Below are 18,717 nucleotides of genomic sequence, written 5' to 3'. Positions count from 1 at the left end.
TAATAAAATGCCTCCGGCCGGGATTTCTGAATCGGCCAAAATGTCAGGGATTCTGCTTTTAATCTCTACATTTGCCAATGATTGTGTGCATTTTTGTATTAGAGCGCTGCAAGGGACTGTTTTCTTAATCCCGCTACCACTGTATTTCTGACCATTGTGGCCAGCCTAAGGCACACCTGTGCAATAATCATGCTGTCTAATCAGCATCTTGATATGCCACACCTGTGTGAGGTGGATGGATTATCTCGGCAAAGAAGAAGTGCTCACTAACACAGATTTAGAGGCGGGATGAGTGACCATATTTCCTCTTTTTCGTGGACATGTCCCCTTTTTGGACCTAATAAAATGCCTCTGGCCGGGATTTCTGAATCGGCCAAAATGTCGGGGATTCTGCTTTTAATCTCTACAGTCGCCAGTGATTGTGTGCATTTTTGTATTAGAGTGCTGCAAGGGACTGTTTTCTTAATCCCGCTACCATTGTATTTTTGACCATTATTGCCCACTCCCGTGATTTTTGTGTCCAATTCTGCCCGCTCCTGCAAACATCCTAATATTGCATAATTTCCGCGGATCAGGGAGCATCTATCAATACGCAGAGTATCTGAATCTCTTTTGAATGAGCGTTCGCTGTTCACTTTCACTTCTATTTACGCGATCATGCATGCTCTGTGTAAAGTAAGATCAGATATTTGTCAATAAGCTCAGGATCTGTTGAGCAACAAATCCTCCAGGTTGGTCTATCAGCCATCTCTCTCTCCTCAACCTGTGATCAGTCAAATCTGACTCCTTCAGCTTGTGTTGAATGCTGGGTTGCCAAGTCTGCATTTTTTTTCCTATGGCTACTTTTAAACTGTTTATGGGTTAATTTTCCCCTGTGGGTTAAAGGTTTCAAATGTTGCTTAAATTACATTTGACTGAAATGCTTGTATTGAAACATTTTGCATTTTGCCTATGATAAAATTGTGCTAGATGTTAAGCTGTGTGAAGGAGAGCCACTGGTAGGAAACTTTTTAGCTGTGTTAATGATCAATATGCACAACAGTAACTGTAAAATATGTATTTTAGGTATGGCAATGACATTTTCAGTTTTGATATTTGGGATATGGTCATTGCACTACTTTGAGCACTTCTTTCACCACCAACCAACCACACCCCAGCCCCCTGCCCCGCACCCACTGTCCTCTTTTTTGGAAAACTAAAATATGTTCACCCTACATGACTTTCATGCACGCACAAAACTATTACAATGGTACCTCAATGTTTCACAGACACACCGTGAAATTAATGTTGAATTTCTTTGCTTGTTAAGATAATGTAAACCCATTTCGGTAAGAAAAACTTAAAAGCATATTCATATATCTTAAAACTTCTTGTTACATGAGCCTAAGCTCTTTACAATAAAATCCATGCAAAAGTTAATATCAGATCATTTTAGAATACAGAATAGGATGTACCGAATATTTTTCAGTTTAATGCAAAACAGAAATACAACAAATAGAATATCAGATCTCTGTGATGGCCAAAAATAAATGCAAAAAAGCTAGTTATGTTGAGACATGAAAACTGTAACTATGTATCTTACAAGATAACACAATGTACCCTCACTCTCACTTCAAATATGTCCCCACGTCAAGTCCTTGAATTTGAGGGTATTGGACCTGGAAAGTCCTTGAAAGGTCCTTGAATTTGAAGTTAATCAAGGTGTGGGAACCCTGACAATGGTAAGCTTGTTATAAAGTTTTCTAATTTAAATTGTACGGCTAGGTTTTCGTGGGAAATTCGAGCATGGCGCTGCGTTATATATATATATATATATATATATATATATATATATATATATATATATATATATATATATATATATATATATATATATATATATATTACACACAGGAAGCGATGTGGAACACGTGTAATAACAGGGAAGTGATGGCGGTGCATAAATCAAGTTTCCTCCCCCACTTCTGGTAGTTTTACTGAGATTTTTTATCCCATGTGAATAGGCTATTAATATTACAGATGTGCTGTGGTAAAATTACATGATTCCATCTACCCTTGTAAAACAAATCCCATCCAGATTGGGTTTATGGCTGTATATAAAGGTCAACAAGTAAAAATATCAGATGATCATTTAATGACATGAAAAGTTTAGGTCAGATTATTATAATACTTATAATAATACATATTATTAAACAAAATAGATTTTTAATATAGACGTAATTATTTAATTTAAAAAAGAATACATATTTTATTACATATTTTTTTTTTTTTTAAATTATAAAGAAAATGATAATGATAAAGATCTGCACACTGTATGCATAAGAACATATTTTACTTTTTAACTGATGGTTATACAAATTGATATTAATATAACCATTTTTTTTCTTAAATGTATGAAACCAACATATATACAACAAAAATTGCATCAAGATTTAAAATAGTTTTCTAAAGACTCTTTTGTTTTCTTTTTTGAGTTTGAGTTACTGCTCAAAAGAATTAATGTTTCACAAATTAACTCCACTGTTGTTAACATCATGTCATCTTAAAAACACATTGTTAAAGTCTATCAAAAAGGGATATTTCAAAGAATTGTCTGAACATCTGGATATGTTTTCAACTTACTGGTAAACGGTACACATTTTAACACAAAACATTTCAATGTGCAGTAATGAACAATATCCCTTAGATTTGTTGTCCCAGTCTAGGTTTAAGGGTGAAGTAGAGAGTAAAAAGCCATGTAAAGGAATTCTCTCTAGATATGCTTACCCATATGTCACATATGGATTATAGTAACCCTTCCTAGATTCCTTGCCCTTTCCATCTGGCCCTTGGAGATCGCCTTTCCTCAGCATTAGGGCCATGGGATAAGCATATCATCCAGGAACAAAGGACACTGCATAACCAGAACATTTTTCTGGACAATCCTCAGTTCCCAGAAAGCTGATATTCATAATGACAATGTGACACCATTTATATTTCTTCATTTGCCAATTTCTGTAAACTGTTCTCTAAAATGAAAGGAAAAGGAAATATTTGAATATGAGTAATTTTCTCATGTATTATCTTCCTAATTCCACTGCTTCAATCCACTAATCCACTATTGTCAGATTATAAGGTTGTGAATGTCTGACCTCAAGTAGTTACGGTTTCAAAACAACATTTTTAAGAAGTTGTTGTTGAACATCTAAATACAGGATAATTATTCTTTGGTCTTTGAGAATCCTTGCATATCTGTCTGTCCATGTGCTGGAAATCTGACATATTAAGATCTGAGCAGCCCAGCTCTGTACACCATCTGATAAAAATGATAATCTCAAGATTATCGTCAGCTTCATAAAGTGGAGTTATAATGGTGTAATTTGCCATTTAATAAACAAGAAAACAAAATAAGTTTTTAATTCCATCTCTACATTGAAGAGTGGTTTTGCATGTCTGGACTGAAACTTGATTTTTACTTGTAAATGGCACAAATTTTTTTCACCATTGCTCATTTTGGCATAAGTTGACAACATGCAGGCTTAAATTTGCCAATGGTTATGCTGACAACATGCAGGTTAAGTGTTTCAATATTCACTACCAAAGCAGTGAATGCATTGACAAGGCTATCTAACTGTTACAGAAGCCACAGACATATGGAGATGTGATTAATCACTAGCTTGTTGGCACGGACGCAGATTTCCCCTCAATGCCAGTGAGTCCCGCTTGAGTAGGCAATCACACAGCAGAAGTGTGGAGATTGCCATGGAACCACTGAAGGCCTGCAGTTGGTTGAGCAATCGCAGATGCAATGCATGGGTTCTGTCAAGCTCCTCTGCACCGACCGCAAATAAATGTGAAGAGGACAGAATTAACCGCTAAGCTGATGACAAAGCAACCAAGAGATTGACAAAGCAGTGGTGTGACATCTATAATGAAAGCAAGCCATGCATCATCAGCTGAGATGTTGGCCAGTTCAGAATTGTACTCTGTGAGCGTCAGCTATGTTCCTGTCAACAAACCACCACGGTTAGATGTTTTAGGAAGTGAAGCAGAACACAGATGCTTTGACGTCTTTTTTTGTTTCTGCTTATCCAGGGGGTCTACAGTTATGAAAAACTTAAATTAAGATTTTAAAGACCTTTTTAATAGCACCTTATGTGAAATTTAAGACCAAACCTGTGACGGAAATACACATTATATTACATCCCTGATAGTACACATTCATCATGAAGACGTCTATTTGATATCTGCATTTATATCTTAAAGATGATTTTTTTTTTAGAGTGTTTGAGATGTTTTCTATCAGATGTCAAATAGACGTTTAGAAAATGTCTACGATATTTATGATTTAGAATGTATGTAAAACTGACATCTTAAAAACATTATTAGATGTGTTGTACACAGCAGATGCTTTCCAGATGAAGCGATCTTTAACAGACATCTTGCAGACATACGTGTCCTATTTAATGTGTTTAATATAAAAAAAATTTTAAATATCGCTGTCAAAAATGCTATTTATTATTACGATATACAGTGAACTTTTTATTTCAGCAGACAATATCCCATACTAAGTATACACACATAGCATCACCGAGATTTTTGGTAGTGTAAACAATTTATTCTGAAGCAATATTTTCATCAGTGTTATATCAGCTATTACATACTTAAATCTGCATGTTTTTAATATTTACCCCAGGAAGTTATTTTCTTTAATAAAGGCTAGTATTTTTTAAGATATTAAATGTTTGCATCATCTTTCATGTCAAATTCTTACAGTTGATCAAGAAATTCAATATACACTATAGGGCTGTTACCAAATTAAATTAAATAATTTACACTGCAAAATCACAACTTCATTAAATAATATGAGATTAATGTTTTGATAAAATTTTGAATATACAAATAAGAAATGTTGGGAGAAAATGCATACTTTTAAACATGAGACTAAACCACCAGTAGGTGGTTCATTCATTCAACCAATTCCTTCAAAACGCAGAATCATTCCTTAACAAAAATGCCTTGTGTTGCTTGGAGAATGTGCAATACTTCTGTTCTGATCTTTGTTTGGAACTATTTTCTTTGGTGAAATAGAACAAAACAGTCAATACTTTACTTGTTTATTGAACTAAAATCAACGTAACATTTGCAATCATGAAAATATTCAGCAAAATAGCCTCCTTGTCACGGTATGTTACTTAACTACATTATGTTATAAATAAACTAAACATTTACAATTTTTACCTCAGTATGTTTGTTCTGTGAGTTTCTTTATGTGTGCCGTTATGCTATTTGATTTGATTTCTCCATGAAAGACTCTCACAGAGACAGGCAACACAAACCTCAGTGCGACATTGAAACTAGAAAGTAAATACACTATCCATTATCAATCACTGTATAAGCTGAATGTAATAAAATCAGAACAATCATTCTTGCATTTCGATGCGTCACTAGTTATTTTTTGTCACTTAAGTTTTAATCAGGCTATTTGTCTAGTCAGGCAAGTAAAATTCTTAAGCCACTTTTCAGTAAATTTGCATTAACATTTAAAGCAGCTAAGATCCTGCTCAACTAAACTGGTGTTCAACAGGATTCTGCTACTGCAATTCTCTCTGCAGTAACTACAGTGGTGGGGGGGTTGGGATCTTAAGTCTGTCCAATGATTGTAAACAGTCACTGGGTCCATCAGATTGTAGAATTTTTTCTGCGGTAATGTGACCAAAAATATTTAAGACCTACTGAATCTGAATTTAAGATATTTTAAAGATCTGCGGTCATTGTGTTATCGCCATGCCCTCAGCATTGAGATGTTGTTTGGCTGTTGACAAGTGGGGGATCTGACACAGTTGAGGTTTGCCAATAGTCACTAACCATGTTACACTAGTTTCCCATGTGTGAAACTACAATAGTAGAACTTAATTCAAATATTCCACCACTCATGTACTCTGACACACAGACCTTCTAATGAAGTTCTTCGAGTATTTTAGAAAGACACAGATAAGATATGAAAACCACCCTGTTCTCCAAATTATATCACCCACGTGCTGTCACCTTCCATTCATTATTAGTGGTTGCTCGTCTTAGTTGCTTTCAGGCAAATTCAGTCTGACTACACAAAATTCTGAACAAAAGAACTATTGTTGTCAAAAAGCATAATTTCCAATCTCTCCTTGGATGCATTTTTAATATTTATAGCAGCTTTTATTAGTTTCAGATTATCGTAAATCTGTCTCCAAGCTTATTGTTGAGGCTGTCTTCATTACTTATTCAATTCTGCCAGGCTTCAAGGCAAATATCCTGAAAAAAAATATGGCATTTAAAATTGTATTATATTTTATCCCCAGAACTTTAATTTAATATGGACTAAGAGCTGTAAATTATATTTAAGAGGTTTTTTTTTTTTTTTTTTTATTTTTTTTGAATGTGTCTCAAGGCAAATGTAAGAGCATGCCTGTAATGTCTATGTCAGATTGACAGAGAAAAAAAGACTTTCTTCCTCAGTCATGCACATATAATAAATTCTAGCTAAGTTATATATTTTCAACTGGGTTATTATCATTAACTAAAACTGACAAAAAAATGTAAAAATAAAAGGATAAAATAAAAATGACACACTGAATTTGATCTAGTTACAGGGCAATATTTCTCATATTCATTCAGCTTAAGCTGAAGTACTAAAACTAAACTAAAACTTAAAACTATAGACATACAGTATTAAAAAATGACAAAAAAAATGCACATCAAAAAAAAAATGAATATGATTACAAAATAAAAAATAAAATAAAATAAAATAAAATAAAATAAAATAAAATAAATATATATATATATATAAGTGTACAACAGGCAAGAAAAGATCTCATTGAGGATTGAGTCTCTACATGCCCAATGATAGGATTCGTTTTGGAAACATAATCTTTGCTAAAAAAACAAAAACAAGTAACAGTTGGCTAAACTCCATGGCCCATCACAACCGCATACTGATGATATTACACACCTTATTGTAATATCAGTTTCATTATTTATTTAAAGGAGTGGTTCTTAAACTTGTCACCCATATTTAATGAAAAAATGCACATAAAAAAAAAAATTATATACTGTACACACATATATATATATATATATATATATATATATATATATATATATATATATATATATATATATATATACAAACATTGAGGATTGAGTCTCTAAATGCCCAATGATAGGATTCATTTTGGAAACATAATCTTTGCTAAAAAAAAAAACAAGTAACAGTTGGCTAAACTCCATGGCCCATCACAACCTCATACTGATGATATTACACACCTTATTGTAATATCAGTTTCATTATTTATTTAAAGTAGTGGTTCTTAAACTTGTCACCCCTATTTAATGAAATCTGCGACATTTGCTTTATCCTTGAGGTATTTTGCTCATGGTTTTCAGAAGAGGTTATATCACGCAACATCTGCCTAATTTGACCAGCTTTTATCAAGTGAATTGAATGTCAGCAAATTAAAAAAAAGGCCACATTTTATCCTACATTGTTAAAAAGCCTTTTTTTTTTATTTTGCTGTGCTTATTGCATGATTTACTTAATTTTATTATTTGCATTTAAGATTTTTTTTTCTCTTGATTGCAAACCTATCAGAACAAACATTACTTAGCAACATACCGGTTGATAACCACTGATTTAATGTATTTACAGCTGTGAAACACTACAAATGTAAACAGCAGTGTATTGAATATGTGAAAATCTCAAACAGCATTTTACTATACCATAAATTTAAATAATGATGCTCCTTTCTATTTCACTTGCGGCAGCTGTGTATTCTTGTACATGAAAATACCCATTATGTCTGATTTAAAACTGACAGAGAGGACTGTTGTACATCTCCTGTGCTATTTGCCTTGACTGATGTTAAGTATTTATTCTTAGGATTACAGAGTGAACATATTTCTCCGGCAGAAGTGGAATGACCCTCGTTTAGCTTACAGCGAGTACCCAGATGACTCCCTGGACCTGGATCCCTCAATGTTAGACTCCATTTGGAAGCCTGATCTGTTCTTCGCCAATGAGAAGGGAGCGCACTTCCATGAGGTTACCACTGACAACAAACTCTTGAGAATATTCAAAAATGGAAATGTCCTCTATTCAATCAGGTGAGATTCTTCAGCACCGATCAAAATAGTTATAGGTCACAGAAAACATTTTGTAGTGTGACTACAGTAAGCAGCAGCTGAGAGTTTCAGAATGAGATAATGCCTAGCACTCAATTAATCAATCAATCAATCAATCAATCAATAAAATGCCCTTGTTTTACTGAAATGTAAAAGAATGCTGTTTGATGACCATTTTTAATTCCAGCATGTTAACATATTTTGTTTATAGATATTTTACATGTAAAACATATTATATACATGATGTAAATAACCATTTAAGACAAAGCAGAGGTCATTTCTAGAGACAGAGACATGTGATTACATTCCACAACAGGAATATGTCAATAACAATCCACCATCCCAGTAATCAAATGCCTCAGCTGATGCAGACTTGAGTCATTTGAGTCATTTCTTCGAACTCTAAAATGTAACTAACCCCAGAACAAATGCAAGGACAAACACAATGTCATTCAACATCAATCAATGCAGTGAATCTATAGGAAACAGCATGAGGGTAGGAGAGAAGTGCTGGAGTTAATAGTGAGAGGTAAATGATGTCAGGCTTTTGAGGAGATATGACGGAAAGCTGTGCAGATGTGAGACGACAGAGGATTCACTCTAACTGAAATCCACGTGGTGCCCAGAGGGAGAAGGAGTGTAATTAAAACATGGCCAATCTGCAGCTGTCAGACTTGTCTTTGCTTTAGTGATCCCGTTCAGAAATCCCACCACTCATGCAGCTTCAGATGCTCAAATCCCTTCACTTTAAATCCCCTCTTTGTCTGAGTTGTGGATTTACACATTACTCATTCAGAGAATGTAGATGGAATTCCATTTACACTTTTTGTATAAATAAAAATTACCATGTTTTATACTTGGAAAAGCAAATATTAAAAACAAGACGTGTGTGTATAATTTTTCAAATCTATGCTTTTTTTTCCACTCAATTTTTAGACTGACTCTGACACTCTCATGTCCGATGGATCTGAAGAATTTCCCCATGGATGTGCAGACGTGCATAATGCAGCTGGAGAGTTGTGAGTAATCTTGTTTGACCTCTTCTCATCAAGAGCTTCTTGCGTAACTCCCCCCACCCCCTGTTCAGATTTGTGTGGAAAGCAGACAGACACTATTTCTCATTTCATAATGTAACTTCAGCCGGTAGGCAGGATGAGGTAAATAGCAGATTTGATGTGAAGCATGTTTGGCATTGGCATTCACTTGGCAGGGTCAACCAAATTATATCATTATGGATGGGCAGTACCCTGAAGACATCCTTAAAATCATCATGGAGAAATTATATACCATCCTAGACAGTAACTTAAGGACATATAGGCAAGAAGTTCTCTTTACAGATTAAGTGCCAAGTGCCTGGTTAAAGACTAGTGAAGCTAGTGGTCAAAGTGTTTGGCATATTATTCTGTCAACTTGAAAACATACCACAGCTCACTTGATCTCCCTTGTGACTATTGCTCTAAGCTGGGGTTGAGGCTTTTAAAGAAACGCCCCGTGTGCTGGGGAATCTGCCTTCATATCCACATATTTTAGAGTGGCCATGTGCATGTTGTTACTAGAGTTGCTCACTGAGAGGCTCTGGATGACAGACAGCAATGTTAAACTGAGGATATTGTCTCTGTTGGAAATAGCTCATTCAGTAGAATAGAATAGAATAGAATAGAATAGAATAGAATAGAATAGAATAGAATAGAATAATGAGCATACTCACCTTCCCTCTGGTAAAGTGATACCATCAAGAGAAGGAAGTGACACCAGAGCTATATGAAGAAACAGAGATAATTATATCTGCCACTTCAACATCACACTACACATTTTCCAATGCAGTTGCAGCCCTGAGGATTTTGTGCTGGTGAACTGCTTAATGCTTTGTGATATGATTTGTTTTCATGTTGAAGCTGTGTGCCTTTTTATTATGCACTGCAGTTAGCATGCTTTATGGCTGTATGGCTTTAGTTTACTTTAATATCTAAGTCAACAATGGAGAAAAAAACAAAAAAAAACAATCATGTTTCTTTTTTACATATATGTGTATTTTAAAAAAAAATCACACCAGTGCCTTAGAGTCTAAACTGTCAAGCTGAAGCTGAAATTACTGTTCATTAGATGCTTCTGAAGCTACTGCTAATATCTATCTGAAATGTAGTAAATGGTTTTGTAATTTTCCAGCATTCTGGAACAGCCCTCTCATTTAGCCTCAAATACCATCATTCTACTGAAATCTGCAGTTTGATCTTAAAACAGACCTTAGATCTTAAATTAAAGAAAGGAATATGTACTTAATCCTCTTTGTCCCATGTGAGACATAAGGCCGCTAAAGGAAAAGTTCACCCAAACATTTTGTCATTATTTATTCATACCTATGCTGTTTACAAAACACAAAATGGATATTCATGAAGATTAAATATACAGTGCATACAAGTTTGGAATAACACTGAATGTGAGTAATTAATGACAGAATCTGTGGGTAAAAGATTCCTTCAATGAAAGTGCAAAATGTTGGAATATTTTCAGAATATGGAAAAGGCTCATTTTACAACATTAACTTCTGCATTATGAAACAGCAATACTGAAAACAGCATGTAAAATCTAAAACAATTCTCTTTGTCTTTCTACTAGTTGGCTACACAATGAACGACCTGATCTTTGAGTGGCAAGAGAAGGGACCTGTACAGGTGGCCGAAGGTTTGACGCTTCCACAGTTCATACTCAAGGATGATTCTGATTTAAGAAACTGCACTAAGCACTATAACACAGGTAATTTTCAAAACATGCTATATAACAACATTTTTAATAAACTGATAGAAACTCCAAATGATTAGCAACATGCAGTATTTACATGATCCAGACTGAATAAAAAAAATAACTTTTTTTCTTACTAGATTTACTACAATATACTGTAATCCAGTGGCTCTCAGCTTTGGCCCTAGGGTCCCAGTGGTCTCTCTTATGTGACACGCTTAGGCTGCATTTACACTGCTGATCTGGATGCCCAAATTGGATTTTTTTACTAAATGTTTTTTTGTTTTTTTTTTGGATGGCCTGCTTACACCTTCTTTTAAAAGGGACCCGTATCCGATATCTGCATTTACACTATACAGGCCTAACTTGAAATGGTTCAATGCATTAGACAGTGATATTAAAAGCCCAAACTCTTCACACACTATTAACAAAGCATACTTTGTACAGAAAAGCAGATGAGTCCAGAACATGAAAGCAAAGAGTTCAACTTATTGACAGAACTCATTGAAACATTTTTAATGTGCTAGTTTCATCCTTACATCAGAATCATTAATTAGTACCGATTCTTCACAACAGTAATTATATACACAGATCCGCTGTACACATCCACGGGTACTTATAGTCTAGCTGTAGAACTTGTGCTAATTTAGTGGGTCTGAGTTCTTTTCCCCCTCGTATAATTATTATTATTATTTTTTTTGCTCATTAAAACCATAATACAAGAGCAGGGACAAGTTTGTGTGCATTTTTAATAGAGAGCCTTCACAACAGTTAGCAATAGATTGAAGTGCTCATCTGTGCACGAGCCGCCGTCACTGATAACAGTGGCAACGAGCACTCAGCATGACTTTAAAAGCACATTTCAGTGCTGGATCGCCTCTTATTTAACACAAACAAACCAAATTAATACTCTGCTAGTCAACTAGAGATGTTTTATTTGTAATAGGTATATCTGTGCCGCTAAATGTTTAAAAAACATATGACATCCAACTTGCATTAACAGGGGAATATCCAATCTGTCTGCTTACACGGAAGGCACAAATGCACATATCCGATTCATATCAGATTTATTTCCACATATGAATGAAGCCTGAAAACGATCTAAGAATACTGGAATCCATGTGCTTTTTTCCTGCTTACACGTTCATATGCCATATCCGATATGTGCCACATGGGAGGAAAAAAAATCTGAATTGGTTCAATTGATCCATGCAGTGTAAATGTGGCATTGGTTCAGTTCAAGAAACTCTCTCCTAATGAACTGGTGATCTAAATCAGGTGCATTAAAAAAGGAAGGCATACAACATGTGAAGAGTGGTGAGTCTCCAGGACTGGAACTGAGAACCACTACTCTACATGTAAACTGAATTTTGATTGTTTCATGCTTTCAAAAGCCATTCATTCACAGCACAAAAACACTGCATAGTCTCATTCGTGGTTTTCAAGGATGTCACGCAACCTGTCCGTGTAGCCATGTGACAGAGGAATTTCCTCTAAAATGAAATACGGTTGAGTTCAACTGGATGTATAGTCTTTGATAGATTACAGTATATGAATAGTGTTTTCTCCTCTTATTGTGCTGTACTAAGCAAGCATGATTATACAGCATTATAGCATTTCATTATTTGCATTTATCATTGCTCTTCTCTACTGCCCTCAACACTAACAGCCCAGACATTTGGCCCATTTTTTTATGACCAACAGTTAAGAATCACTAATTTACAGGAACAGAAGACTACTGCGAGAGAGAAGAGAGAGAAAATAAATCCAGGATAATGTTCAAGCAGTTTTGCTTTAATGAGATGCAAAGTTAAGGAACAGCTTTTATCAGATGATAATTGGAAAAGCTTGTTATCGCATCTCTATGTGTCTCAATTAATAGCCTTTAAGCAAACACAAAAATGAAATTTAGAACAGCTCTTCCTTAACTTTGCATCTTATCTTCAAAACCAGCATGATATCATGCAGCAAAACTGCTTAAAACACTATCATTAGACTTACTGAGAAAGATGGAACGATTTTTAAAAGCAAACAAAATCAGGATGAGCTTTCTCCATGCCTTCGGTCAAGAACAATATCAATATTTACTGTACACATTATCATCGCAAATGAGTCCTTAAGAGACCAAGTTCTCATTAACCTTGTCAGATGTAATTGAATTAATCAGTCAGTATACTCTTGCTTTGCCTTTCATTTTTTCATTCTTCTTACGTTTGGAACCTGATATTATCAGTCATAGTAGTGCACATATCACAAGACATAGGCCACACAATCCCGGCTGAAGAGGTGTTTGCTTTTGTCTCCCTGTGTGTTTTGCCTCAGAGGGACTTTCTGACAGGATGAATGACAGGTGCTGGGTGGTCAAGGTCTAGTTGCCTCAAACAATTGTTCACAGTATATAAGGACAAAATGAGAGAGAGAGACCAGCCGTAAAAGACTTGAGAGTCAGGAGAAATGGAAAACTGCAGGGGAAAAAGAATGAAAGAAATAGAGAATGGGATGGGAGAAAACGCTTAAGATTCAAAGGTCTCTTTATCGAAAGGAAATCTCTTGGCAGTTGTGTTCAGGACACTGTACGCTTCTGTGCTCCTATATATGCTTCTACATGTCAGTCACATCATTCCCTTGACTCCCTTCAAATTTCTCACTTAGTAATTGAATAAATATTGATGCACAAAGGCCTATTGATATTGATTTGAGAGTTGAGTGTCCAAACAAAAGGTAAGAGAATTGCAAAGCTCCCAGCTAATATCTGTAGCTTTATATTAATTCAGATTTATTTATTTTATGGATAAAATACTTCCTGTATGTATTCAACAGGGAGCAATAATATATTTTATATGCATCCATATACTGTATATTAAATAAGCCTCTTCTTTTCAAAAGGAAAAAAGAGAAACCATTTGCCTCATATAGGAGGTGTGAGACTTATGCAAGGAAACATTTTTACTGCAAGCATGCTTTCCCTTTGGAGTTATTGTATAAATTAAATTTACCTATAGGCCTTTTCCTGATTTTATTACTCATACAATCAGTCCCCGATGACCTTGGGGTTTTTATATCAAAGGGTACAGGGGCACAATAGATGCTAGAAATCACATCATCCTTTAAACACCACAATGATGTTTTACTTGCACCGTCAGTTCATTAACACTTATTTAAATGCGATCTCCCCTCTCTAGTGTGACAGGATGGACACAGGGCCTTCTGCATGATTGCTCAGACATTTCCTTCTCTTCCACACAAGACTTCCTGCTCTGTCATGTAGTTCTGCACACTCATACATTTGCTTAGAGCTCCCGCATCTTCCGTCGGTTGAGTCATGAGGGATGTGAAATAACCACATGGCACAGCTTTAGTGATGTCACAGTGGATTTTCATGCCTGAGCTACTGCAGAACAAGCCATTCAGTGAAAAGATGAAGTATTCCTTTGGGTTTCCTATGTATGTTAATTAAGCCGTGCACTAAAAAATTAATCTCTGCAAGAGCTCCAAAATTTTTTATTTTTCTGTGGGTGTAGGTTTTTACAAAAAAATTTTGAGGAGCATTTTTATAATACATTGATAATAAGAAATGTCACTTGATCAGCAAATCAACATATTAGAATGTTTTCTGAAGGATCATGTGAAATATATTGTGGAATATATTTAGTTATATAAATATTTTTTCCTGTATTTCTGATCGAATAAATAAATAAAAAACCTTCTCACCCCATACTATTATAAATATTAAAAACAAAAAGAATAAATGAATGAATGCCTTGAATGTCACGCAAGTCGCTTTCGTTAAATGCACCTGGCAAATATAATTGTAGCTGAAAATTATGAACTCATTGACAGCTATAATGTTGGTTCTTGCACACACATTTAATGGAAAATTATGGCATATGACTGCAACATATCTAACTGACATTTCTAACAGTATTTTAAATCATTCACACAATTCAGCAAAACCTAATATATGTTAGTCAGCTTCATGACATTAGGATATATGTAAATCAACAAGCAACAACATTCAATGACAGAAATTCACGTTTACATGTTTCACCGTTTGTATCACTCCGCTTGCAGTATTTCTGTTTTTGTGTCATGGAATGTAGTTTTAAGATTTTTTTAATGCAAGAATGTACTTGTTTAGACTGCAGATATGCAGTTTGTTAATGAAGATAATGTTTATTTGAAAATGTGCTTTGATGTTTTCGGAGATGTGAGCTCCATGGCCCCAGCGGCTGTTCAGCACTCATGAACCCGCTGAGAGCAGTTCTTCTGGAATTTGCAGCTGACTCTAAAGTCTCTATAGTGGTTAAACATGAGATATAATTTGTTTTGGGTAAATCTAATGGGCAGTCTTTGGTCTTATTAATCTATTATTTGTTCCAAAGCAAATAGTTTTGGCTGAGGGCAAAATCTTATAAGGTTATATTATAAAATCAATGCTGTATCAAAACGCTGCCTTTTTACTTTTGATTGAATTGCCTATAGCAACTTTTTTTTGATGGCTGTTGTTATTGTTTATTAAATATTTTAATAAATAAAAAAAATATTTTATATAAATAATAGTAGTATTTAATAATAGTATTGAGAAACGGTGTGCATGTTTGAGATGGTGATTAATTGCATTGCTTCGGCATTAGATGGCAACAAGAGACTGTCTTTGTGAGTGAGTCAGCAGTAAAGACTTTTATATTGAAAGAGACTGAAACAGGTTTGTAAACGAGAACGTTATTTTTACTTTCAACAGCACATTCCCTGTGTCCCAATATTCATACAATCCATCCTAAATAGTATGTGAGATTAGAATAACTGTTTCCCAAAACATAGTGGGCCCTATTTTAACGATCTAAATGCAAAGTGTAAAGCGTACGGAGCAGGTGCACTCAGGGCGTGTCCAAATCGTGTTTTGCTATTTTAACGACGGAAAAACGGTTGGCACGCCCAGGCGCATGGTCTAAACGGGTTGTCCCTATTCTCTTAATGAGAAATGGGTGTTTTTTGGGCGTAACGTGCAATAAACCAATCAGAGTCTCTTCTTCCATTCCCTTTAAGAGCCAGTTGCGCTCGTGCCATGACGGATTGGCTATTTACACGGCGGAATTTGGCAAGCGCAAAGACAGAATGCGTCTCCGAGATGAAACGGAGCTGCTCGAGTGCAAGCAAATAGATAGCCTAATTCTGATACATGTGATGACTATCCATTATGACATGTAGGCATTTTTATATTTAATTAGCCTACAAAAAATTGCATTGCATCGCTGTGCGTCCCTGTGTTTAATAAGCAGCATGTACGCGCGTTGTGGACCCGCCTATATTAACACGCTCTTTAAATAACAAAGAAAAAACATTGCGCCAGACTTTAGACCAGGTTTGAGTTGGTCTATGGCGCAGTCTATTTTCATCTCCTTAAAATAGCAATGCGCCAGAAATGCGCCTGAACACACCTCTTTTTTAGACCAGCACGCCCATGGGCACACAAATGGGCACAAATGCATTTGCTAATTAAACGACATGGCGCTGCACGGGAAAATGCGAAGGGCGCCAGACTGAAACTAGCAAACACACTTGCGGTGCACCTTGCGTTGCATTGCGCCGGGTGTATGACAGGGCCCAGTATGTGTAAAAGTGTATGCCAAAAGTATTATAGAGTTGTTTTGAGTGGGGATAAATTAAACACGATCTGCGATGACGTCATAGTCGTGCTGCATTGTGGTCTATAGAGCGGCCTGAAGTGTGCATATGAAGCAGACTCGCTCCCTCTGTCAAAATTGAGGGGTCGAGAGTATGTCCATGTAAATGTCCAGGTAAGTGCTTAGGGAAGTTTCAGAGTTTGTGTCTAAAAGTGAACTGGAACGCAGCCATAAATTGCTTAATTGCCCACAGACATGTCACTCATATAGTTTTGAATGTGGGAAAAAAGCAACGCTCAATATGGCTGCTCTATTGAAAGAAAGCCCCGCCTTCTGAGTAAAAGAGACAATTGATATTTGGTAAAATCATTGCGTTACTGCTGCTGCTGTTAGAACTCCTGCTTGCTATAGAAACAGTCAAGGTTCTGAGACGCACGCAATTGTAGAAAGGTTTAGATAAAGGGGTTTAAGTTACGAATAATCAACATTTAACCTGGTCAAATATTTATATATATATCGGCTTAGAAACTGGGGAGGTAAATTAAATACATTATTCTACATGAGTCTGCAATCCACTGTATTATCCCAGGATGATTTATCCTGCTGTGTTGTTTCCTGAGCCTGAAGCACATTCCACTTCTGTCCTGTGAATTTAGGTGCTGTCAGGCTCCATAATGTCTCCTGGTTTTTGTTCTTTTCCCTTTCTTCTTCCTCCTCTTGTTGTTTCTCTCACCTCTCTCACTTAGTCTCTCAGGGGTTTTATTCTTGGGTCACCTCAACTACAGCGTTGACAGCTCCAACCATTCAAGTCTATAAGTGTGTGTTTGTGTGTGTGTGTTTGAGGTTACATTCCAGGGGGAGCATTTTTGTGTCAAACACACTCCTACACAACTCCTAAAAAACTACTGTACTTGTTTAGGCACATATAAAATATTGCATATGTAGTTTTAAGCAAGCATTCATTATGTGCCTCTATATAAATATTTTATTTTGGTTTACAGATATCTTTATTGAGTTTAGGTGTATTTTTCCCCAAGTGTACTCCAGCTAGAGAGCAGGACAGTGTGGAATAATACCAAGAAAGAAATCTCCCAGGGACTTTGGAACAAAAGATGCAGAAATAGTGAAAGCCGTCTCCCTGCTTTTCAGAAAAAGACAAGCCTTGCAGAAATTTGTTTTGAGAGAGGAAATGCTTAGTAGCAGAGAACAAAAAGACAGACTGCAGCTGAAAGCTCTCAAACCTTTTAAATAGGTGCTCTCTTCCTTTTATGCGCATTTTGTATATAAACGTAATAGACTGTAACAGCTCTCTAAAGTCGTTCACAATCCACATATGAAACAAATGTCTACTTTTAAATTTAAATTAGCACACTTTCAGTTTGTGACATTATGGTTTTGCAATGTCAGACACATTTACATCTTTATTTAAACATTGTTTTCAGACTAAATTAGGTATTTGTGATCCTTCACAACATTGTTAGTAGCATCGTTCAGTAACAACCCTTACTAACACCGTTATGTAACAAAAAGGTAGCATCAAAATTAATTGGTTTTATTCCGGTCTAAATTATTAACATCTCTGAATAAACCTAAATACACTAATTTATACCAACAAAAAGCTCAGGTTATTAATGCAACCTTGGTTCCCTGAGATTGGTTCACTGACACTTTGGGGGAAACTCCTCTTTACTCTAAAAATGAAGCCTGATTTGTTCTTGTTCGTGTTCGTGTAGCTCCCGTTGCATCGTTGATGCTTTTGGGGAATGCATCCAATGGCACCGTGCTATAAGCAAGTGCACAACGAAGCCTCTCTGCGAGCCTAGCCCCGGAGCACTCTTACTGAGGGCTCCTGTATGAGCCAATAATGAGACCCAGGCCATTTAGGCTGAGGACTACATAATGTAACCCTCTCCACTTATAAAGGGATTAGGTAGAATTAAGTGAACAAAATCCATGCATTTAGGGCAGGGACATCCAAGTTGTAAAATCTAGGGAAGGTAGATGGCGACGACCAGCCAGCGGCCGCACAAATTATTGCTAAACAGGCCAGAGCGTTCAACATACACTCTAAGAACCCGAACCAGGCAGAGTGGATTGGGACCTTGCTCACCATCTGAACTGGGGAGCGCCAGAAGTGTGATGAGTTGTGGTCTAAACAGAGTGGAGGCACATAGCCGTGTCTTGGTTTGAGGACGACTCTACAGTCGTTAGGCCC

At 36.0% G+C, this 18,717-nt stretch overlaps 1 protein-coding gene across 2 annotated transcripts in view; it reads left to right on the top strand.

Annotated features, from left to right (window-relative positions):
• LOC109078453 (glycine receptor subunit alpha-3-like) overlaps window positions 1-18,717 on the top strand; it is a 61,240-nt gene that overhangs the window by 30,224 nt on the left and 12,299 nt on the right. For both annotated transcript variants that reach the window (XM_042758472.1, XM_042758465.1), the window contains exons 4-6: window positions 7,898-8,121; window positions 9,076-9,158; window positions 10,756-10,893. In XM_042758472.1, coding sequence (XP_042614406.1) covers window positions 7,898-8,121; window positions 9,076-9,158; window positions 10,756-10,893 — 445 coding nt within the window. The remainder of the gene's footprint in view (window positions 1-7,897; window positions 8,122-9,075; window positions 9,159-10,755; window positions 10,894-18,717) is intronic.

This window comes from Cyprinus carpio, chromosome A1, assembly GCF_018340385.1.
Source record: "Cyprinus carpio isolate SPL01 chromosome A1, ASM1834038v1, whole genome shotgun sequence".
Lineage (NCBI taxonomy): Eukaryota > Metazoa > Chordata > Actinopteri > Cypriniformes > Cyprinidae > Cyprinus > Cyprinus carpio.
The sequence above is the reverse complement of the archived record's forward strand: the minus strand, read 5'-3'. Positions and strand labels throughout refer to the sequence as shown.